This window comes from Musa acuminata, chromosome BXJ2-10 (assembly GCF_036884655.1).
Source record: "Musa acuminata AAA Group cultivar baxijiao chromosome BXJ2-10, Cavendish_Baxijiao_AAA, whole genome shotgun sequence".
In the NCBI taxonomy this organism is placed as follows: domain Eukaryota; kingdom Viridiplantae; phylum Streptophyta; class Magnoliopsida; order Zingiberales; family Musaceae; genus Musa; species Musa acuminata.
In genome coordinates this window covers 36,089,375-36,113,418 of record NC_088347.1, presented here as the reverse complement: position 1 = coordinate 36,113,418, position 24,044 = coordinate 36,089,375, and the positions used below count along the sequence as shown (strand labels likewise).

At 35.7% G+C, this 24,044-nt stretch overlaps 2 protein-coding genes across 3 annotated transcripts; one reads left to right on the top strand and one right to left on the bottom strand.

Moving 5' to 3' along the window:
- Nucleotides 1–37: 37 nt before the first annotated feature.
- On the bottom strand, nucleotides 38–16,460 carry LOC135625959 (ubiquitin carboxyl-terminal hydrolase 8-like). Its single transcript, XM_065131119.1, has 13 exons — nucleotides 16,375–16,460; nucleotides 15,995–16,237; nucleotides 14,605–14,743; nucleotides 13,541–13,600; nucleotides 13,350–13,445; nucleotides 7,723–8,073; nucleotides 7,176–7,316; nucleotides 6,861–7,028; nucleotides 6,187–6,444; nucleotides 5,947–6,095; nucleotides 1,863–2,408; nucleotides 689–962; nucleotides 38–274 (listed from the first exon to the last, which is right to left on the bottom strand). Exons 2-13 carry the CDS (start codon nucleotides 16,219–16,221, stop codon nucleotides 161–163), a joined length of 2,523 nt encoding a protein of 840 aa, XP_064987191.1. The 5' UTR covers nucleotides 16,222–16,237; nucleotides 16,375–16,460; the 3' UTR covers nucleotides 38–160.
- Nucleotides 16,461–18,418: 1,958 nt separating this feature from the next.
- On the top strand, nucleotides 18,419–23,863 carry LOC103969490 (uncharacterized). Of its 2 annotated transcripts, none has more exons than XM_065130295.1 (3): nucleotides 18,419–18,800; nucleotides 23,147–23,284; nucleotides 23,381–23,863. In XM_065130295.1, exons 1-3 carry the CDS (start codon nucleotides 18,504–18,506, stop codon nucleotides 23,690–23,692), a joined length of 747 nt encoding a protein of 248 aa, XP_064986367.1. In that variant the 5' UTR covers nucleotides 18,419–18,503; the 3' UTR covers nucleotides 23,693–23,863. The 2 variants fall into 2 exon arrangements, with proteins under 2 accessions (XP_064986367.1, XP_009381303.1); XM_009383028.3 differs by having other exon boundaries at nucleotides 18,423–18,800; nucleotides 23,177–23,284.
- Nucleotides 23,864–24,044: the final 181 nt, after the last annotated feature.

The following is a 24,044-nucleotide window of genomic DNA, read 5'->3' as shown; positions in this document are numbered from 1 at the left end:
ATGGTGACAATTTCTGTACATGGAAATGTATGTCAGTTATCTCATATCGATCATCTCGGCCGCGTCCCTGATTCCTGTTTGGTGCTACTGTTGCTTTTAAAAACTCGTTCGATATTGTGCGAAGAAGTGAAACTACAATCGCCGTGAAACTAACTGTGCATTACACCCTCTCATAGAAAAGCAGATATGCAGCTGATGTCTTCACGCCGTTCACCCCGTCTATTGGAACAACACTGTCATCATCAAACTTGAACCAGCCATCCACTCCTTCGTGCTGCCATAACAAAAACAGAAAATAATTTCATTGGAATGCGTAGCTCGTACATGTTTGCATATGCAAATAAGCCTTGAAGACATAATGTAATGGACTTTTACACATCATGTATTCATGAACCAGAAGCATAGTGTCACTCGAAAGATCATGCAACATATGGCGTGACTTGTAGCCCATTGACCTCGCTAGCAAATGCACACATCACACACTTCAGGTATTCATCAACCGGAACAGTAACATCACATGTCACTGCTCTGGCAACGGCAGATGAATTGCTTTCCTAGTTCAATTCGATACATCCAAAAATCTCTAAAGAAACATGCAGATAATTACAATTTGGAGGAGGGATATATGACTAGGCAGTGTAGTGAAAGATGAAGAAACAAAGAACAAACTAGAATAATTGCAACTCACATATACATAGGCAGTGTAGTGACCACCTCCCAGACTGCCGTAGTGGTTGCTAACAGCATACAGTCTGTAATGGTAAGATGCCTTGTCGGTCATGCTAGACATGTATGCTGACAAATCAAAGTCATCAACAGGATAGTCTACAAAAGTCTCCAACTTGTTTTCCTTATGTTGGCTATATGAAAATCTCATTAGATGAATAACCATAACTTCTGGCAGCCTCCAAAGATCTAATTTCTTGTGAGCTTGCTGATGCTTCTCGCAACAAGGGCAGTACCTGCATTAAGAAAGCTCAATACATGGCATTCTTTGGTTAGATTATATTTAGCATTCCTGCACAAAGGAAAGCACCAATGGCCTTTTTCACTAGCAATAAACGATTAAGCGCTCTTTAGAACAACTTCACAATGCAAAGAAGTAACAAGGCTATGGAGCTGAAAGCACAGTGGAGAATGTCAAAGAAGTTTCTTAATTAAGCTGTATCATCTATGCCAAGGTAAATCTGGTAAACAAAATTTCTTTTTTACCAACAGAATTTTCCAACTTGCTTAAGAGCCTTCCACTCATGTTAGTTCGTATTGAGAGATTCTGTCAACAAGGTCAATGTCCATAACCTTAAGAATAAAATAAATAAATAATTTTTCAAAGCATCATACTCTAGAAGTATTACCAGATAACTTACATGCAAAGAAATAAAAACTTCAAAAGTACATATCAGCATATTTTCTTCTATATTTATTTCGTTAACTTAACCTTGATGGCCTTGTATCTAATTATGGTCCATGAAGATCCCTAATCATTGGTCACATTTATTTGTACACATGCAATGGTGATAACTAGGTATAACCAGGCGTTAGCCATGAAAATGCTATATGATATTTGATCGGAAGATAATTAACATGTTTCAAAATATGTGATACATTAAATTAATCTTGAATTATCTTCCAAAAAGCCTTCTTTAGCAAACATCCAGTGTGCTACATAAGTTTCGTTGGTCAAATGATAGTGATTCCAGAAATAAAAAAATATAATAAAGCATTTATTGCATGCTTCCTTGTATTAATGATTAAAATATTGCACTGAAAACTCACTGACTGTCATTATTTCTCAACTTTAATGCAGATAATATCAGCTCTTTAAAAATTCAAATAGGAAGAAGGTTATATGATTTACAAACCATGGGCCTTCTGGATCTAGTGGTTCCTCCGTTAGGAAAGCTTCAAGGCATGCATATAGGGTAACATATTCCTGATATCTTTTTGAAGAATGTTGACATATCACAGGTAACGTGTTGAGAAGGCGTATATCATAATCTTCCAGTGCCTTATTCTTCCAACGGACAATCACATAGAATTTCTTTCTCAACCGAATAGGTGAAACAATTTCATCCATTTGAATTTGTGATCCCATTGCGCTGCTCTTCTTATCTGTTAAGTAAAATTGTAATGCATCCTCAATATCAATTCCCTCCTCCATGGTATCAGCCATATTTTTGTGACCAGGAACATGAAATCTTGCCTCCAACTTGGTAACAATGTCACTGAAATTATTGCTGTTCTTATCTTGTTTACCAATTGAACATGTATTGGATCTTTTTAAGGGATTCAACAGCTTCAGAAAGAGATTGCGAATAGTGTTCCCCTCAACCATGCTGGGCAGCACTCCTATAAGAGGAGTGCCGAAACCCTTCCAACTTGAGGTACTTTGGTCAGATAGGTGAGGTCTGAAATTCAAAATTATCTAATCATAAAAATTACACAAAAGAATGAGTATGTGATGCATAAAAAATGGCAAACATCCTGTAATATTAAACAGAGGAATTACAACTGCATATTTTAATGACGGGGTTGCTTATACTGGAGTAAACTATAGAATATAGAGCTTATCCCTTAAATAGTTTTAGATGAAGACAAACACATTGGTAAAAGTAAAAGTGAAGTATAGAACAGGATGCAATATTGTCCAACATAAGTTCTTTGTCTAGAGGATGGACCCAAGTGTCAGTGACTTTGCTCCTAGATAACCAAGGTTAGAGTAATGATCTCCCCTAGAACTTACATTGATGAGAGTCTTATTTACAGGACCACTTATAAGTTCCTTATTTATGGAATATCCACTTGTAGCTTAACCTTATTTTACATTGCTAACCTGTGGTTCAAAGTGAAACAATTTTTCTTGAGGCATATCATCACCGGACAAAATAATCAGTCATTGCCTAACTGAAATTAAAATGAACGCATAAGTTTGCAGTGTTCTGGATTTGCCAAAAAAAAGTACAATTCCATTCATATGCCATGTTTCAATGATGCACAAGTGCCAGAGATGATACAGTCTCTGGGCCTCATACATCTAGAGAGATGTCACATTTGTGACATAATATCATGAACCTAATTGACTTTGCCTAAGCTATATGACACCTTCACGATATCAATTCACAATGAGACATCCTCCCTGTTATCTCATGTAGTCTTGTAGGGTCTATGAAAACGAATATGCGGACAAGCTGTCATCATCGCTATGCCTCCAAATGAACATACAGCTACAAACCTCCAACCATCCCTCCGGATGATTATGTACCTCTCAATACTAATTGGTGTGTTGCTATGTCTCAAATTGTTCTACCATATGTCACTTCCAGGTGAAGTGTCAAGAGCCCTCTAATATTTTATAGAAACTAAAAACTACACTATTTTATATAGTCTTCGCTACTTTCGATTGTATTTGCTCCATTAGTAGTTGTCCCTTATCTACCTGATCCAGCCCCACAACATTGAGCCACCCGTGGATAAATTGTGGCTTTGGATTAGTCCATCACCCAGTAGCTCTCAAAATCCTTTGACCTTATTGAAGAGAGTGTTGATGTCCCAATCCTAGGCTTTTGCCTCCAACATAATCTTTGCTGCATACTGCTTCCATCATGGCAATTTAAATGACATCACATTGGGATATTCTCCAAGAGCACTCACTTTTGTGGCCTCTTGCCCATGCTAATGTCTTTCAACTCCAAGTTCACCTTTACTGGTTGAGTCAAGTCTCCCCACTCTTGTACCTCTATAAGTTGCATCATAGAGATCATATGCATGTCTCTCAACGCTTCCTTGGACTTTGACACCACAAAAGATGAGCCTTGCCTTCAAAACTGAGGAACAACATGGCTCTGTTCTTGTCTCTACAAGTGTTTATGTTTTTGACCGATGTTGTTGCTTCTGCTATTGTTCTATCTATAAAGTAGACTCCCCTTATGTGGCTCGGGCCCTTCACCAAGTTCATCATTAATCTACATTGAGACAATGGTGGCCCTCACATCCACCATTGCATAGGTCAATCCTCTATTGAGCCCGATGTTCTCCTAATCAGCTTGATATGTTCCTTCATCTTTAGTGTTGTCTTCTATCACTCCCTTGATCTTGTAATGAATCCATCGAAGTATTACCTCTTGTGAAATCTTGTAACGACTCCTTTCCACTTGCTTGAAATCGACCTTCTTTGAGCTTTATAGACGTCTTTGCTAACCTTGTCCTTTTGCTTAGAAGAGTGAACTACAAGGTTGAGTAGGTCTCCTTCTTAAAGGCGTATCCTTCATTTACAGGTTCATTGCACAAGGAGCATTCCTTGAAAAACCAACTTATCATCCAAAAAAAAAATTATATTGGAGCAACGTTTCTTTTCATATACTTCACTCGAAAGTTTTTTTTGTAGAGAGCAAAACCATGCATTGTTACGCCACTCTTACTGCACTTGCTAGATCGCAACACTGCCAATGCATCTTTTTTTTGCATGCTATGGATCTAGCAACATGTTGAACCAATTGCACAATTTAGGGTCTCACATATGTATCATTTTTCCTCATGTAAAAGACAAAGTGTTCATACTTCATGGTGTCAGATTTTGACTACCTTGGGATGGCCACAAATACTCAGAGTACTAAATTCTTCGAGTTGTCAATTCACTCCCCTCTGTGAATCCTTGCACAAACTCTTTCGATTGTCAATCAACTATTCCCCGACTTCCATGGTCTCATCCTTTATTAAATACTCTCACTTGCATCAAGCACCATCAAATTAAGTTGACAACATCAAGCCGTAGCTTGGCCATCCCAACCTTTTTGTGTACATATGTTCTTCCTATCTAACTTGTCCTCATGGTACCTTTCGTACAAGGATGGGTTCTTTCTTTGAATATGTTTGTTACTTCCCAGTGTGCCAGACATTGCTCAACCTACAAAACACTTATGTCAACAAAACAGAAACACGAAATAAAAATACTGCCAAAAGCAAAGTGGGTTGCCAAGACTACTGAACAGCCCATACAAGTTGCATATGAGAAAACAACGTGACAATACCATCAAGTTAAAAGAGGCATGCCACCATATAATTATAATTATGCAAACAGTCGTAGTGTTATACCATCGTGGTGCCAACATGCTAGTGCCACACATGGATGCCAAGTCATTATCATGCTTACTCTTACAATGAACCAACATAGATGCATTACTTGAAGCATCACAAGAATTGTAGATTCCCACATGATACTTACCTTAATATCAAGCTGACTCATTCATATTGAAAGAAGATAATTCAGGTGGGTCAACTGTCATATTTTGAATCATAAATTGACATGGTGAAATCAAAGTTTCTTGTCCCTGTTGAGACATTTGGGTTGATTAGTGTTTTGTTGCACAAGTGATAGGTCCCAGGTTCGATTTCACATGTGAGCGTCATGTATGCTGTTTAATGTTCAGCTCGTACAAGGTGAGTCAATTAGGATTAGTGGTACAATGAGAGGTAAAACAATTCCAAAGAGAACTCAACTACATTACAAAAAATATTTGACTGCTCTTAGTTAAACTAGGAGAATGTCTCGTACTAAACAATTACAACCTCATAATGCAAAATGATAGATATTTTCAAACAGTATTTTACTTTCTCTGGTGCAAAAAAAATTCAATGAAATTTTGTATGACAACACTATCTAGAAGCAGCAATAGTTAAACAGCATTTGTGAGTAAAAATCTCAATTGGTTCGTCACTCTCTTTGCTGCAAGCAGTATGCCTATTTTGATAAATACTGTTTATAGAAATTTTCTTCATGATGTTGTGCATCAAATTAATTTAACTGCAAGCTTAAGAATGTTTTAAGTAAAACATAAAGAAAAATTAAGGGTGTAAATAATAGAATTGGACAGTCAAATTTAACTAGAAAATTTAGCAGAAATGAGTGAGCTAAAAACTATATAAGTTACAGAGACTGCAAAAGCTTACTCTCCCATCCTTTGGTGCACAAACACCATTACTGAGCCATTTTCAAAATCTTTTGGTAGCTGGTAAGCTGCTAGATGATCTTCATTTCTAATTAAGGATATCGATAGAAGAGATTCTTCCAAAAATGACATAATGTGGTTAGCAGAAACCTGCCAAAAATCTCAGCATTAGTAAACCAAATTTGAAAAGGATGTACACAAGCACTTCAGAGAATGGAAATATTGAAGCCATAGAATATACCTGAGCAATCAATAAAGTCTCATCATCTCTCAATGAACAAGCAATGCTTAGTGCCTGAATAATGTCCTTCAACTTTCCGAACTTCGGTACATTGATGGTAAATGCAGATGGTTCCTTAGTACCATTAGTACTGAAAACAGTTATAGTCATTCTCCTCATATTTGTTGATGGCAGTGGCAGAGATAAGTACATGAATGGATCAAATGTCATTGACACCTTATTGCAAACACGACAGACTAATGTTGATTTGTATAGACCCTGAGATTTACCCCACAATTCATCATAAAAAAAAATTCTGATTAACATAAGCAAGCGAGATAAGCACTATATTATCTCCAGAAGTGTTATATGCATTGCCCTAAATAAGGAAAAAAGTTATAATTAACAAAAATATAAGGGAAAAAATAAAGAAAGGCATCCCTGACGCCAAAGAATCATGCAAAACAGGAAATTAGATAAGCATGAAAAGAAGCAAACCACATACACTACAGGTGAGAAAGTGAACAGGAAAAAAAATCTTGGTGGCTATGTATATAGACTAATTGAATATTTGTATAGTAAAGAAAGTAAGAAAGACTAATTAAAGATGCGAATATGGTTAGCATCTTTTTCTTTTTTAACAACTCAAGATACTAAAACTTTGGTAATCACAAAAGATAAATTATGAAGCTCACTTGGCAAGTATCAACAATGATGGAGTCATTTCGAGATAAATGGTTTGCCCAGTATTCTGCAGCTACTTCATCAGGATCACCAGAAGAGTCCTTAGTTTCAGAGTATGACTTAAATTTGACACGATTTAGATCTTCATGGAGCCCATCTAACAGAAAAGCAAGAAACTCCTGCAAAATCAAAAGAAAGGATATGCATTTTGCACTTTCTTCCATCAACTATATATTTTTTTTGTATTCTCAGGATTAAATTTATAGTAAGAGCTATCATTTCAGTATAATCTTGAAAATAATCTGAAAAATAGATTAGTCACTAACATGTGAGTCATGTTGATTACAGCCAGCATACCCAGGAGAAAAATGTCCAAGATTTTCCTTAAAAACACATGGATCAACAGGTGTTCTATCAACTGTCCATAATCGTCTTAATAGATCTGCAAACAATGAAGCAAGCTCCCCCTGGATGAAAGAAGCATTCATAAAATAAAGGGAGATTGTCACAACATGATCAAGATGCTGCCAATACACACCCAAAAACAGAAACTTCCAGTACCAGTAAATCAAATCTAGGTTTCTTTTGTTTTCTTTACATGATTAATTTTCCTTTTACTTCCACCTTTTTTATTTCTTCTTTTCATGGATCGACTGCACATGTTGATACACCCCACACCCTACATTGAAAATGCTGCTTCTTTTTGCTTTCATAGAATTGATTTATAATCTCTGTTCACTGTTGTATGGCATTCTTAGTTTCTATTTTAATATAATCGTGTTTTTATTTTGATTAATGGTTTGCTGCATAACACTAAATATTAGAAAGAAGTAATCATGATTGTATGATAAAAAAGAACTACTGGAAACTTACTTTTGTTCCTAATGGATTGTTTCGATTAATATCTTTACTATAATCTCCAAGGAAATAATCAACAAGCTTTGGTGTGTGAGCCAAGCACTGGATTGCACTATTCATGAAGCAAGTGTTTCCAAGATTCTTTAATCCTGTCAATCCGTAAGGACCAACTACATCGAAATCTCCAATTTCAAGCACTGGATTGTCGATGTTTTCTTTATTGCATGTATCTGGATCACCATAAGAAATACTGGTTATCTTAGATTGTGGTGATGACATGGAGTCCTTCAGATGTTGCATCTTTGGGAAGACATGGAGTCCAGAGGACATATTTTCTGATATCGAAACTCTTACGGACAGAAGAATCTGCACAGGATTATAGTCAAACAAACAGTCAGAAAGTATAAATTCATAAAAAGAATTGCAACTTTGGGAAGAAAAACAATGATAGGTAATAGGATGTCATCCTTCTCTTCATAATGTTTAAGTCTTTGACATAACTTACTTTAAAAAAATATGTTCTCTTTTAGAACAACATATATTTGTTGGTACTTTAAAACACTGTTATAAATGAAAAATATATGAGACATCTGGGCAGAAGGCCAATGACAAAAAGAGATCAAAATTTTAAACTCCCGAAGCCAAATCTTGAATTTTGCAAAGAGTCTGCATCGATACTCAAGAACTTTTCCAAGATTATCTCTAAGTGCTCTCTTCTTTCTAGAAGCATTCCCAATAAGTTTTGCAATAGAAGAATCTAATGTCCATTTTGCTTCGCATGTACTTCCAATCCATGTCCATTAAATTTTACTTAAATTAAAACTACATGTAGTTGTTTGTAATTATTAGTTCAATATTTTTTTAATATAATTCAGCAATAGAAGCTTGGTGAGTTAGCACTATGCCAACCCAATACATAATGTGCCAGCAAAAGTAGTTACTTCGGCATAACACTCACTTTCCCAATTAAGGTTGAAATTTGCTTATTTGAATTCTTTAATACTAGATGGAAGTAGTTTAGCCAAAAATAATGAATGGAGGATGGAAAATGATGTCTATGACTTGTAACATTTGTTTTCTCCTATCAACTTGTAAAAAATGATGGCGTTGGACTTGGGTCTTCATTAGTGACTCATCAGCTGCAACAATCCCATGCTTTTGAAATAGAAAGTTGTCTACACCCATAGGCTACATCAAAGTGCTAGCAAATAAACAAGGGTCTTGGAATTTTTTGGATCATACTAGAGATGCAAGTTAAAAAAAATATTCTAAAACTAGCAACGAAGAAATAATAGTACCCCTTTTGTAAAGATAAAAAGTTAAAATATCATATCTATATTTGGTAAAATGAAAAAAAAAAATTTATAGTAATAGAATTATACTACAAAAAATTGTTTTTCAGCTAGGCTACTACAAAAGATGTCCCAATTGACTCAGCCTAGTTACTGGTAAGAACAAAGGAATGAGACAATATCTAGTTGCATATTCCATGACCTGTGATGGCCAACTCATGCTTCAAGAAAAACTTATGATCATGATCATCTATTTACATATGAGATTTGGCAAATTAATAGCTGGATAGGCTTTTATATCTCATACTTAGAAATTTGACAGGGATAGTAAAACTATTCCTAGAGTACTCTTGACTCTGCAACAAGGATCAATAATCTTGTGCATATATATAAGGAAATAATAAAGTTGATGGATAATTAGTAAAAAGGAAAATTGCTAGAAATAGGGTCAAGTTAAGAACATAACAACTTAATCGATTTAGAAACACAATAGGAGTCAATGGGATATGCATGCAACATAGAAGATAAAGGCAAATACCATGTAAACAATAACGATTAATCACAATAAAAGAGTGGCAATAAAATAAAATCTTGGAGAGTCAATAGGTAACAACATATTTTAAAGAGGACAATGTGGTGGTTGAAAGATTAATTTGTTGTTAAAAAGCTTGGTGTGATGCAATGGTTACTACTAAAATGTTCCCAAAAAACAAAAGATATTTAAAAATCTAAACAAATGTTAATTTTTAAATGTTAACAAAATCCATGGTAGAACTCATCTTGAATTTCAATATCTAACTGAACTGCAAATTTTTAATATGTTAAGTTGTCAACAATGATAAGCTCATAAGGTTGCTTTATGTACCCCTTGTGCAGAAAAATGTGGGTAGAGTCATAGACATCCAACTTGAGTTACGAATTTTCAATGGGGTCTTTTAGCAAATTTACTTACCATCTACCCATTCCTACTTACATTGGTATTAAGACAATAACTAAAGAGTCTTGCTAGGATGGGAGAGATCTACCATTCTAGGCTACTCAGAGAGTTGGGAAGAGTCGAGATTGAGGGAGAGTTTACTAATATCAACTCATGTGCTCTTAATCTATTAACATGGAGGTTCATACCTATTAAGTCTTTGCTTAAAAATCAAGATGAAAGATCCCCAACACTTGGGATCAGCAATATGGAAGATGAAACTTCTCTTGTCACGACTCGGGTCTGATGGGCCAATTGGTCTATCAATTTCGTTTGACCCAAACACTCATTAGACTCTTATAAATTAATCTTAATCTTGCTTACTTTCGATGTGGGGTGTTACAATTTTCCTCACTCAAGAGCTTAACGTCCTTATTAAGACCCAGCATAGCCCAGATCAAACCCTAGTTACAATCTTCCCCACTCAAGAGCTTAATGTCCTCATTAAGGCCCATCATAGCCTAGATCAAACCCTAGCATAGTAGCTTAATATCCTTTTTAAGGCCCAGTATAGCCCAGATCAAATCCTAGCATGGTACATGTAAGACGTAGCCCAATAGCGGTTCCATGCCTAAATATTGTATCAGCTCTGATAGCAAATGTCACGACCCGGGCTTGATAGGCTAACTGGCCTATCAACTTTGTTCGGTCCAAATCACTAGTCAAAATATTTAATTTGAAGTTAATATTAGTCCAATCATCATATTGTACTCCACTACTCCATCCACGAATAGTCATTTCCTACTCGAGTCTCCTCAATAGCCAAAATAATTAAGCTAAAATTGATAGTAGTACACTCATCAAACCCTTATAAGTTAATCTTAATCTTGCCCACTTCCGATGTGGGACTAATCAAGGTGTTACATCTTTAACCACTAAGCTAAAGTGAAGTCAATATCACTAACCAATGTAAGAGTTATCGGATCTTTTACAGTTGAATCTCATATCTTTTTTTTGTTTCAATCTCAATCTCTTGTTGCCTATATACTCCAAATTTACTCGGTTTGTTTCTCTTGGGTGTGCCAACAACTGCCTAAACCTATTCTTTCAATTTATTCTCAATCAGAACTACCAATACATAACCATGTAATCAGTTCTTATTATTTCCTTTCTTATAACCTTGTGGATCCCATCTCAACATTTTCATCTTAGAGACTAGCAATTCTTTTTATATGTTACCTTCAAACTACCCATTATTTTAATCTATAAGACATACCTTATAATTGTTCCAAGAGAAATAGAACAAAGAAACAATACATGGAATGCCCTCTACACTTTAATTATATTAGTTTTGAAAAATTGTGTGATATCTTAACCTGCTAAAGAACAAAAGCTTCGATTTCTTTGAATTACTTGTTCATCTGTTTCAATTTATCCTCGACTCTTCTCTTAATATAGCTAAAGTCATAGTGTATATTTTATTTAATCCTATTTAGTCAAAATAATAAAAATAATCTAATGTTCATCTCCATTGCTCAAAAGTTAAAATCCTAACTTGAATATCATCAATCAAAATATAATCATCGCCAAACAAATACCCTTAAACTTGCTTTAAAATGCCAAGTTAATAAATTGAGTATAAAAAAGAGGAATTTAGATGATATTTGATGCAGGCCTAGAGCGATAGGAAACTCCATGGTATTATGATCCTAACACTAATGACTATGACAGCATATTGGTTAACTCGTTGCGACCACTAGAGACCTTTTTATTCCTTAAAATCCATAAAATTATCTCTAGAAACTCTATCATGGTCTGTTCTTTTTATTTTTTTCCATATTTTCTAAATATTTGTCTCAATGAATAAATAGCACCAGCGAGGGTTTCCTTGTAAACACTTAGCATTGAACAATATCAACTTGAGAATAATCAGAGCTACAAGTTATAAATTGAATGTACACCAGTTAAGTTCTACTTGATAGTTACAGCTAATTAACATAGAGGCAGTGGAAAGAGATGTAAGGGTTTAGTGTCCATCATTGATCTATAATGACACAACTACTACTATAAACAATAGATACAGTCACATTATTGAACCATAAACTTGTAACACTTATTGTTAGAAGATATTCATGTGTGACGAAAGATTGAAAAAGAGGACTAAGAAAATAGTCACATATTGATAAATATCGAGAGAGTTAGATGATATATATTTGAGTCTAACCCACAATCTAAAAGCTTAAGTGTTTGGATTGAATTGGTCACTGATTTTATATATGTTAATCTTGACTACTTTGACTCACTAAGCATTAATAGATTTCTAACATGATATCAGAGCTAAGGATCATAAACAAAAAGAGTGAGTAAAAAAAAAACAAAAAGATGACAATTGAACAAAAAAGAGAGAAATGAGGATGACTAAAAACAAAGGAGAGAGAGCAAAAAGATATTTGAGTTAAGATGAGCTTGGAGACCAAAGTCAAGCTTGCGATGCAGATAAAGTTAACCACATCAAAGCAATCAAGTTTACAGTGTGGACAAAGTTAGCCATACCACCGACCAAGCTACGATACACACCAAATAGTCAAGCTTGTGGTGTGAACAAAGTTAGGCACACCACCAACCAAACTATGATTGCCAACAAAGTTGGCTGCACCACCTACCCTCAATGAATATCGTCTAATATTCTCCTCCTATTCATGTGTGGCTCAATTGTCACCCCCTTGCTCCTATTTTGTTGGCTGCACCACCAACCCTTACGAGCAAAGGGGTGACAATAGAACCACACATGAATAGGAGGAGAAAATTGGACGATATTCATGTGTGAGGAGAGATCAAACAAGAGGACAACGATAATAGTCTACATTGATAAATATCGAGAGAGTCAAATGAGATATATTTGAGTTTGGCCCACAATCTAAAAGCTTTTCGGCTGAATTAGTATTTGACTCGATATATGTTAACTTTGACTACTTTGACTCACACATTTCTAACACTTATAATAGTGTGTCAAAGATAAGATTCTCCCAAGGATTCTTGTGGAATCAATATGTGCTGAATTGAAATCCCTTTCTAAGAATTCTTGTGGTTTTTAGAATCGAACTTATTGATCAAGATTATTGTAAATTTTATTAATCTTTAAAGTTTAGTATGCATAATTGAAAAGATAATTCACTATGACAAATGAAAAATGTATACTGTCAAAACTAGAATTTAAGTACTATTGCATAAGGAAAAAAGAGATGGGAAGAAAAAGTTGGTGAAAGATCAACCACATGTGTGCACTCATCACATGATGCTTAATAATTTCATATATGAGACTTAGAATGAATACAATGCACCATTATGTGATGCAGAAAGAATGAAGAACCATCTTTACTTTTATACTTTTGCTGAAGGCAAAAAAAACCCATAAACATTAAACAAATAATTACCTCATGATCTGGCTGTTGAAAACAATCATGAGGCTGCTTATCCCACTCATCTGTTTGTATGTAATCTATTTTCCCAGTAAAGTCCAAAACATGAACCTACACTCAACCAAAGAACCACAGCTAAACATCAATACTGACAAAAGTTTCAGCATATGATAAAAGCCAAAAAAAATTCTAATAAAGCAACATACAGGCTTGAAATCGCTACTGAAAATGTTGCTTGATCTTCTGTAATTTTCAGCTGAATTATCCTGACAGAAAACAACAAACAATATGTGACTTAGTGCATAGGAATTTCTCCAATCACCAAACGAACAAAAAGACAGTTACAAAAAGAATCTCATTGCTCAAGGTAACAACACACTGATGTTCTAAACATTGTAGTAACATAGTGGAGTGTGTATGTATGCAATGTGGTCATAGCTTACTGTATAAACTGGACTATAAGCACAAATAGTGTAGCCAGTAAAGTTATAATGTCTAGATGCAAATGTTTTAGTTATACGAGTCAAGAATAAGAAACTCTAGGGTACAGATATATGCGCAGAACATCTAGAGGTCCAAAATTAGGGAAACCTTTTTCAAGGGGTCAGAACAGGAAGTTCAGAAATAGCTAAATCAATGGAATCTGATCAGTAACTCAACCCCCAACCTGAAAATACTACAACAACAACAAAGGCATAAGTTTCAACTATTTAGGGTTGGCCCCAACGTGAAAATACTGTAACAGAATTTCAGATCATAAGGGTTTGTATGTATCACAGCTCCAGAGTCTGGTTCATTTTATACGTTTCTAAAATCATATTTTAGGCCAGATCAATGTGAGTATATGCACATGAAATTTTACATATCTATGGAAGGTACACTGCTACTTTTCATTTGAAAGGATGACTAAAACATGTCTCTCAGTTACCAGTTGTTCTGTATCCACTAAATGAAAGCCTATGTAACGAGTTCAGTACATGCATTCGTGCAATGAATAGTCATAAAAATTATAATAATTCACATCTCATTATGTGAGATATTGTTTGACAGTAATATTATTAATTTAATTTTCAGAAGAAATCAGGAAATGCTGGAGTTATACTACGAAATAATAGATCCATTCTTCCCATGGGTTCAAGCCAAAATATGAAGGAAAGAGCTCAACTTAGAGAATACCCATTAATCCAATGCAGATAGACAAGCATTTGGACAAATGTAAATTGAAAAAAAAAAATCTAAAGTCAGGACATAATGAGGGTAAAAAACAGACCTTTTTGCTAATCTTTAATGTCAGAATTTTTTTCTGCGTAACAGAGACCCTCAGCATCAAAGGATAAACATCGGTCGTGGGAGCATTGATTGATGAAAAGCATTCATATTTCTTTGTTGTGAAACAAGTGACAAAGCGCCTACATAAATTTGAAAAGCAAGAGAACAGGAATGTTGAAGACTGGACTATGGCAGAACTAGATCGATAACAATTGTGGAAGCCAGAGAATCAAACAAAGGAATACGAGTGAAATAAAATAGGATTTAGATGGATGATCTAATAATAGGCCACAGAATTATCCATCACGTAACTCAGAAAGTACAACCAATACAGAATCATGCAAGTAATGATGATGTAATAAGCTAAGTGAAACAGCATGACCTTGTTATTTGATAATTAATTTCTGTCATGTTTTTCACAATTTTGGTAGATGCTGAAGTATCATATGATGATCTAAACCCCTGACTTCATAATTTTTTAAAGTAGTGTCAAGGTTCCAGGCATTAATTTTCATTTGTTTTTCTTACCATAACACAGCATAAATGGAATGTCTACGATGTTAAATCTGTACTGTTCACAACAAAGTATTTTGAATATTCACCAATAGGGAAATAGCAACACACTCTACAAATCATAGTAATTTGGCACTGAACTGAGTGATTATTGTTTGCCTATTACATGGTAGTATTAATTACGTGTCATGGTAGTTGTGGTAACTTGGTTTTCAATATGTTCCAAGTCTCATTTATCAGATGATTTTTTAGGTCTGGTACTTTGATATTCTAATGTCTCATATGGATACAATACCAATTCATGATATAGAAATACTAAATATACAACACCACAGAAAGGTAAAGTTACTTCAGGGGAAGGCGGAGTTGCCTCCTTAGGCCCCACAGTGGCACATGAGGGTTGACAGTTAGAGATTAATATGGAATATGAAACTGGAGAATGTTTGTGCATTTTGGTGCCCAAGTCATTGCATTCCTGCTGATAAACAAATTGCCATTGTGATGGGGATGGTAGTAGATATTCCTTTCATAGCCATGTTTGATAGATCAGGCTTCACAAATTACCATCAGCTAAAATTTGTTTTGGGAGATTTCACATCCCTAAACTTTCATAGCCATGTTTAATACTCTTTGTTTTCACTAAACTTTCCTCACCGTTTTAATCTGTGCCTGAATTTACACACACTAAAAAATCTCTGCTGAAACTACAGACGATCCTTGGATTTCAAACAATGCATACAATTCGAATGTAAGAAGTATATCATGGACTTCGCTTCAAAAATTTGAAAATAGAAGGCCCAAGATCGCGTAGTTCAGAAATTTCAAAACTCAAACAGAAGCAACAAAGAAAAGCTACCAACAAGAGGCAAGATACTCACCAATCGAGCACGTGTAACCACGAATAAAAGGGAATCAACGCGTAGGTCAGGCTGGAGGCCCCCTCCGCTGCATCATCGTCCTCCTTCCAGTAGTCATCTCGCTCGATATTACACACAAAATCGGAGTTAGAATTGCCGCGGAGGATCTCGTTCCACAACCGAGGAGCGACCGGAGATATCGAGTAGGGAATGCCGCTCGGTCGATCCTCCTTTGCCTGCGATTCCATCACTCCCTTCCACCATCTGTTCAGCAAACCCATTCAAGAAATCAAAGCCAACACACTCGCGACGACAGCAAGAACCAACTCAAGTGCACCCACATTGGTCAGGAAGCGAGAGTTCGGGTTTCAAGAACCGGAGAAGGCCGAAGAATTAGATACCTGTAGGGCACGAGATACACTCGGTTGTCGAAGTCGGGGGTGGATGTCGAAGGGTCGGAGGAGGAGGACGCCTTGGCGGGAGAGTCGCCCATCGACGGAGCCAAGAACGGGAAGAAAGAGGAAGGGCAAAGTGGAGGGATCGAGCAACAACGAAAGAATACGAAACGGCGAAGCTACATATACGTGCAGAGAGAGAGAGGAATCGCGAAGAAGAAACAAATGAGTCCGAAGTCGACAAAAGTCACGACTGAACCGACTCATGTAGTTTGTTGGCGCGAATGAAGAAGTGCAGCGTCCCGAGTTTACACCTTGATGCCTTAACCCATAACTTAGGTCGTTACACTAGCAAGATCGAACAGACGATGTTCTTCTACCTATGCCTTGCGACTGGGACACAGTACTACAGGCTGAGCAGTGTTAGTCCCACTAGTTTCACCAGTCACAAAGCAGGTAGAGTTGGGTACAGAAACAGCGCGTGCGGGTCTGCGTTGCGTGGAAACGGAATCGCTGTTAGAAAAGGACAAGCTTGAACTAACCTGCCACGGTGTCACAAAGCACGTCATAATTTGTTACAACTAATATTGTTTGGAGAATTCTTTACTTTTAATTATTTTATAATTACACTAACTGAGAATTTGGGCCCATTATTTTAAATATTTTCTAAATAGTCTGACTATAAATGATGTGTTAATGAATCGTATTATTTATCATATTATAATCATGTATGTGATAGAGGTATGAGTTCGAATTTTGTTTAAACATCGTCGTGGTGTCTTTATTCATTGGAAGAGTTTTTTTTTCTCTTTTTTTCTTTTTGAAAAAAAGAAAACTTTATAGGTAACTGACCATTGTGAATGAGGCCATTAGCCATGAGACATCATGGCTAGGTTGCTTAAAAAAAAAATATGAAGAACAATCACTTCCAAAATATGGTAATCTTCGTAAGTTTGTTTATCCCACATTAATAAGATTTAGGGTGTCATTCAATCGACAACATAGGGAATTGAATTGACAGTTGGTACCAATTCAATCTTCTCATTCAAGGATTAAAAAATAAATTTTGAGAACGAGAAATAGCACTTATCATCGAATGAATCAAATATTCTAACAATACATATTAGCGAGGATCGAAATATTATATCATACTAGAGTTTCGGCTTTCTTTCGATACAGATACTGTATATCTAGCGATATATCATTTGATATATTGTTCGATATATATATATATATATATATATATATATATATATATATATATATATATATATATATATATATATATATATATATATATATATATATAAACGATATTATCTCGTTTTTCTGTTACATATTTTTTAAAATAAGAGAATTGAGGTGGACATATATCGACATCTAACTAACACATAGATAATTTTAAAATTTTTTATTTTAAAATAAAATGGACAAATGATTTTTTTTTTTACATTATATTTTTCCTATGTTAACTAATTAATCAAGTCGTTTCATCAGATCGAGATTTTTCAAATCCTATGATCAAATGTTCTGTCAATCATATTTTATTTAACTAGTATTTTAAGTATGAGCACATACGTATTTTATTTTTTAAAACTTATAGATGTTTTCTTAACGTCAAATTGAAAGTATATTGAGATGTTTGTATGTGTATATCTACACATTTTGTTAGCATAGTTAGTAAACACTTTGATCAGGATAGCTTAGTTGGTAAAAACCTTGACCTTTGTTACGTACCTTTGTAAAAAAAAAAAAAAATCTAAGTAATATAATTTCAAAATAAAAAGAGAGCAAAGATATATATTTTTCATGATTATTGTATATATTTTAATGCTGAGCTTGAATAAGTTTAATGGTCTTGTACTCTACTTATGGGTTATGTTTCAACTTGTGGTTTAGGATCGACCATAATAACAACACGTTAATGATCTTTGTTATCTGGGAAAAATAATTATCTTAAATAAATGGTTCTGTCACACTCCATCCACCGTCCAAATTATACGCGATCGCGATCATCCCATCCAAATCCCTGTGCGCGTAAAAGCCACGGCCGAGAGGGCCAAACCTCCATCGTTTAACCTTCGACCCCCTAAATCACCGATCCCTTCGATCGATCGAGGGAGATCAGCGGCAGGATGAGGGTGGCGGCGACGGCGATGGCGTTGGTGGTGGCCCTGCTGGCGGCGACGGTGGACGCTGGCGACCAGAACGGCGTCTTCACCCCTTGCGCCGACGCCAAGATCCAGCGGTGGGACGGGTTCGCCTTCGGGATTGCCTTCTCTAGCTACGAATCCTTCTTCTCCAACGGGGTGAAACTCTCGCCTTGCGATACCCGCCTCTCCCTCTCCTCCAACGGCGCTCAGCTCGCCGTCTTCCGTCCCAAGGTCGACGAGATCTCCCTTCTCACCATCAACACTAGCAACAACCCTTCGGTATCGTCAGCCCTCCTTACTTTCTCCCTTCACCTCTCCGATTTGATGGGTTCTGCTTCAGATTCTATTTGCAGCTTAGTGTTTTGATCTAACTCTGGGTTTGGTTGAACTCTTTGCTTGCGTTGCCTCAGTTCGCTGGGTGTTCCAAGGTTCTTTTAGTGTATAAAAGCACAACTGCAGTTATAATGAAAATTTGCGGATCTGACTCTAGGGTTTTAAAAGATTGCAAGGACAAGCTTACCCAGGATCTAAAAGCGATACTTCTGTATCCTCATGGTAGACTGAAATCAAACCTTATTGCTCGAAATCCTTCTCACAGGAGGATCATCTTGGACAAATCAATTTATGTTGGTACTGCTTTGGTATTTGGAGGGTTCTCTTTGAGAGTGATTTTATTAACTGTGAGGGGAATTTTGAACTATCTATGCGATTATTTGTTATTCATAGTTACTTCATCATGAGGAAGGTTGTATAATAGGGATTTGTGTTAATTGATTTTTGGGACCCAACTGCTTCTTTTTATATGAAATAAATAATAAGTAGTGGAGATTGCAAGTTTGGGTAGAAAACTAAAAAAATATGATGGTATATTATGGAGATCATGAAACGTAGGAGAAATGGATAAAATTTCTTTTTGAATAGAAAGCTGAGGAACCATAGAGAAGTAAAGAAATCATTAACACTTATTTCCATCTAAAAATGTATGATGAAAGAAAATGATATGTATTGTTGAATATAGATGAAACAAAAGAGAGTCATCTAGAAAGAAATAGACATATGGAGTTTCGTGTATACTTCTTTGCAGGGTTCTCCATTTGAGGTACCAGACTTGTCTCGGAGATTTGTCGAGTTGATATGTACTGATCTGTACCAGTATACTAACACATGGTATGTTTCGGCATGTCGACGGGGACTCGGGTGATCCGCATCTCGGTCGCCAATCGGATCAGTCCATACTACCCGTACTATACCGACTCGGGCGGAACAACAAATGTTGATTCTTTGAACATTCCACCCCCTTTCTGTTTTGTGTCATTAGTTGGTTTTCACCTACATGGGTCTGAATCATATAAGTACCATCCGGACAAACTACACAATTTATATGCTATATTTATAATTTGTGGTTTCTGCAATGCTTACCCTTAGTTCTTTCTTATATACATCAACATAAGCTTCCCACTGTTGTGGCAAATAGTTTAAGTCATTTGCATTATTGGATAAGTTATTAAGCTCCTCCATGGCTAGAGATGCATCAAATCTCAGTTTATATTACCTCTACTAAATAGAATCTGCATATAAGAAAATAAAAAAGTTAAATAAGGACTAATTAAGAGTATTTGAAGGTTCTGGATATCTGTGTAGTCAATTTCAGTATGTGATCATCATTCAAGTATTCAATTAATACCCTGTACCATCATATTACACAAATTTTACTTCTACCTAACTCCACCCATCCATGTTCTCTATTTTTATTTAACTCTGTATTTCTCTCTATTCTAGCCCTATTGTCGATATATCTTCACTAGCCTGCATGCCAAATGTGTTATGGAATCTATGGATGTATTGCATGTCGCTGTCACTCTTTAGATTCATGGTTTGGATGTACTGCAAGTCCCTGGATTGGCGAAAACAATGCACTTAAACTTCAACCAATGTTACTATGGGTTCAGATAATTAAGTTCATTGAGGCTCAGATTTTTGAAGCTTGTTGTAGTCAAAACTTTCACTGCGGTGCACCTTAGGCTCAATTTGCTTGAACCTTAATATAAAAGTGGCATGAGCTTTTGGTGTTTTCTTGTAATGTATCCTTTGTTAACAATGCTTTTGAACGTTGAAAGTTCAACTATCTGTGTACTGGAAACTAGTTATATACTTTTGAGTAACTAAATACTCAATAGTCATTAGATGTTTCTATTGTTAGTGATATTCCAAGTCTATATTCGGAAAAGATTGGTGTAATTATCTGCTTTCCAGATCTATGTCATTCTGTGAGTCCTCATTGTTGAAATATAAGATTAGACATATTTTGGATTTTGTATTATAAAACATTATAACTTAATGTTTTTTATTTTACGATGCTGTGGAAGTCTATGCTTTTCTGTGACTTGAGAACTTGCTTTGTATGGAGTATCCATAGTGCCTTGTAATGCATCATGGTGATCTACCTAGTATGTTAGATTTTGATGGCTTGTACAACCATCCGTCGTCTTGTAATTTTGCAATTAACATTTCATAACCGGCAATCTGTGTAGTCTTTAAAATCATTTTCATAACTTGTCATACTATGTGCTCCTTGACTTATGCATCATCTGTAGTATTCTTGAGACATTGGTCCCTTTGTGCATTTTAAGCCTTTAAAAACTACAGTTGTTGTGTTTTTGGAGTCATTTTCCCTTACTATAATGTCATATTATGTTATTGTGGATCATGTAATGTGTATTGAAGTCTTTTAGGCCATGACCTTTGGCACTATATAATGTCATAACAAGATTTTACCATAAAGAGAAAAAAACAGTCAGTTTGTCAACAAAAATGTTTTTTTACTTGTGAGGAAAACATGTTAACTATGATATCATTTTATTAAAGATATAGATGGTTAAGTTTGATTACTTATTGAAGAACTTACATTATTTAATATATACTTGTTTTTTTTTTTGTTCGACACCCTTTAGACACTTCTCTAGTTTTCAATTTTCAGCAAAAATATAAAAAATGCCAAGTGTCCCTGCACAAGCAAACATTTTCCCCCAGTTCTTCCTATTGGCCGAGTTCATCTATTTCATTTGTTTCCTCTCTATTTGTCTCTATACCTTTTTTCATTTAATTCTCTTTCACTTCCTTGGATTTCTCTATGTCCCTGCACAAGCAAGGATTTTCTCCAGTTGTTCCTATTGGTCGAATGCATCTACCTCATCTGTTTCCCCTCAATTGATCTCTTCCTACCTTTTCACGTCAATCTCTTTCACTTTCTTGTACTTTTTCTATTTCTCAAAAGAAAACAAGGCTCAGAAGGACTCACCCAAAGCAGAATTAGAATACAAGTTGGAAGGGTTCATCAAGATGTTTTGGGAGTGTGAGAGCAGAACCAGAGGGCAAAACAAATCCAAAATCAATTTAATTGTATGTAGGGCTAACCCACCCAAAAGGATTTGATTATATCCCTGCACAAGCAAGCATTCTGCCCCAGTTGTTCCCGTTGTCTGAGTTTTTGTACCTTGTTTGTTTCCTCTCTATGTATCTCTACCTTTTTCTTGTCAGTCCCTATCTTTTCCTCAAACTCCTCTCCCTTTGTTCTTTCTGCTTGCTCTTTGCTGGAGCAAGCCTTTCTTTTTCAGGCGAGATTCCCTTGCTCATTTTTATTTCGAGTGATTGCATGTTGGCCAGTTTATAGGTCTAGTAGTGTCACTAGGACCATCACCATCTGATGACCAAAGGTTGCAGAGTTTTGCTGGCTGTGAAGTAGCTACGCTCCACTTCCAGCCATTGGTTATGAACCAGTGAGTGAAGTAATGGAGCAGGAACCACAAAGGAAGAAGAATGAACAATAGAAACCGGTAGCTGAGTTTATCGGCCAAACCCATCCACTTCAATAGAAAACCTGTGTCCTAATGTAGGTCATATGGAGCACGGACATCGAGAAATAGAATATGATATGCCACTGATGCAACAAAAGAAGTGATATATAATATTATAGTTGACAGGGCTCAACATTTTTATAATGTTGAAATATGTATTTGAATATGATGATAAATAGAAAAAGGTAATTAACTAGCATCCCTAACCTTTTTCATGATGAAAAAGCATTTTTGACAACATAATAGTTTTGAGAATATAAATAACTTATTGTTTTAAGATTATGTAGAGCGACATGAACCTATAAAATTAAGATTTGATTTCAATCGGTACTATGCTTAATACAAAAATAAATTATCTGTTCATTGATATATCTGTTTTTATAATAACAAATCAAGAAGAAGCAAAGCATTTCCGAACAATGTCCACGAAAATCTCCCCATCATGTTCTAGAAAACAATCCTTTTAATCTTACTAATTAAAAAGAATTGCATAAATTTTAAACAAGCATTCAATAAATCTCATACTATGGTCATGTTCAGCATGCATCTGATATGGTGACGACTAAGTTTTTTAAAGTGTCCTTGTTTTGTAAGGCATGTATGGTTTATGAAAATTATTGTTTTTACCCCAAAAAATTGTTTCAGTCTGTGTTACCTTTTTAATTTTTACATTCCTAAGTAATAGAGTCTCTTTTACATTTCCAATCAATTGAGGCTGCTGCCACTCGTCACAGTTTTTTTAAGTGATATCCCATATTATTTGGTATACAGCCATTAGCGAAGAACTTTACACCCTTTCAGGTCACTAGCGGAGGATACATGGTCGCATTCGCTGGCAAGAAGTATGCAGCACGTTCCCTTCCTGCTTTCATTGGTAATAGCACATATGTCGTGACCAGCTTCACCCTGGTATGTTTGTGCAACTTAAATATTAGAGTTACAGAACATGTTAAGCTGAAAAAAAAAGATCTGTGATGTCCATCTCTATGGAATATGTCTATACAGGTACTCGAATTCCACAAAGGCACACTACAGAACTTGTACTGGAAGAGAGATGGTTGTGCTTCATGTAAAGGGAAGTCATCTTTTGTTTGCCTCAACAATCAAGACTGTGCCATCAAGACATCAAGTTGCAAAACCCAGGGTGGTGCTGTTGATTGCAGCATAGGTATTCAATTGGCCTTTTCAGGTACTGATAAGCATGATGCTGTCCTCAATTCATGGTACGAGGTGTCCAATCTCCGGCAGTACTCCCTTTTTGGGTTGTACTCAAACCTCAAAGATTCTCTCACCGGCGAGTACAACAAATTCTTCTAACTCCTTGTGGATATCCAGCCCCCGGACATGCACTCTTCTGTATTGTATGTTATCACCAGTCAGTTTAAATCCTACGCTGGTTTTTGTTGTTAAGACTCGTTTGGTCTTTGGATCGTGGGAATGATGTTTATTTTGTTGTTGATTTGTAAAAGTTCATTTCTGGGTTTTCAAGTTTGTTTATGATTCTCATGTTCTTAGTTGCATACATTCCTATTAGTACAAGTCAATTATTATTAGAAAAGGTCGAAATAGTTGTTTTTAGTAGTTATATCATAATCTGAGAAACGAATATTAAATTTTAAATTATTTGTTGATTTAAGGCTACAACCACTCACTGCTCCTTTTATGTTAT

Excerpts from the sequence above, each read along its gene's own strand:
- LOC135625959 (XM_065131119.1), bottom strand. The coding sequence starts at position 16,221 with ATGGAATCGCAGGCAAAGGAGGATCGACCGAGCGGCATTCCCTACTCG. Across the intron at positions 14,744-15,994 it reads TGGTTACACGTGCTCGATTG|GCGCTTTGTCACTTGTTTCA; the intron begins GTGAGTATCTTG and ends AAATTTATGTAG. Across the intron at positions 7,029-7,175 it reads GTAATCAACATGACTCACAT|GAGTTTCTTGCTTTTCTGTT; the intron begins GTTAGTGACTAA and ends TTGATTTTGCAG.
- LOC103969490 (XM_065130295.1), top strand. The coding sequence starts at position 18,504 with ATGAGGGTGGCGGCGACGGCGATGGCGTTGGTGGTGGCCCTGCTGGCG. Across the intron at positions 18,801-23,146 it reads ACACTAGCAACAACCCTTCG|CCATTAGCGAAGAACTTTAC; the intron begins GTATCGTCAGCC and ends TTTGGTATACAG. Across the intron at positions 23,285-23,380 it reads TCGTGACCAGCTTCACCCTG|GTACTCGAATTCCACAAAGG; the intron begins GTATGTTTGTGC and ends ATGTCTATACAG.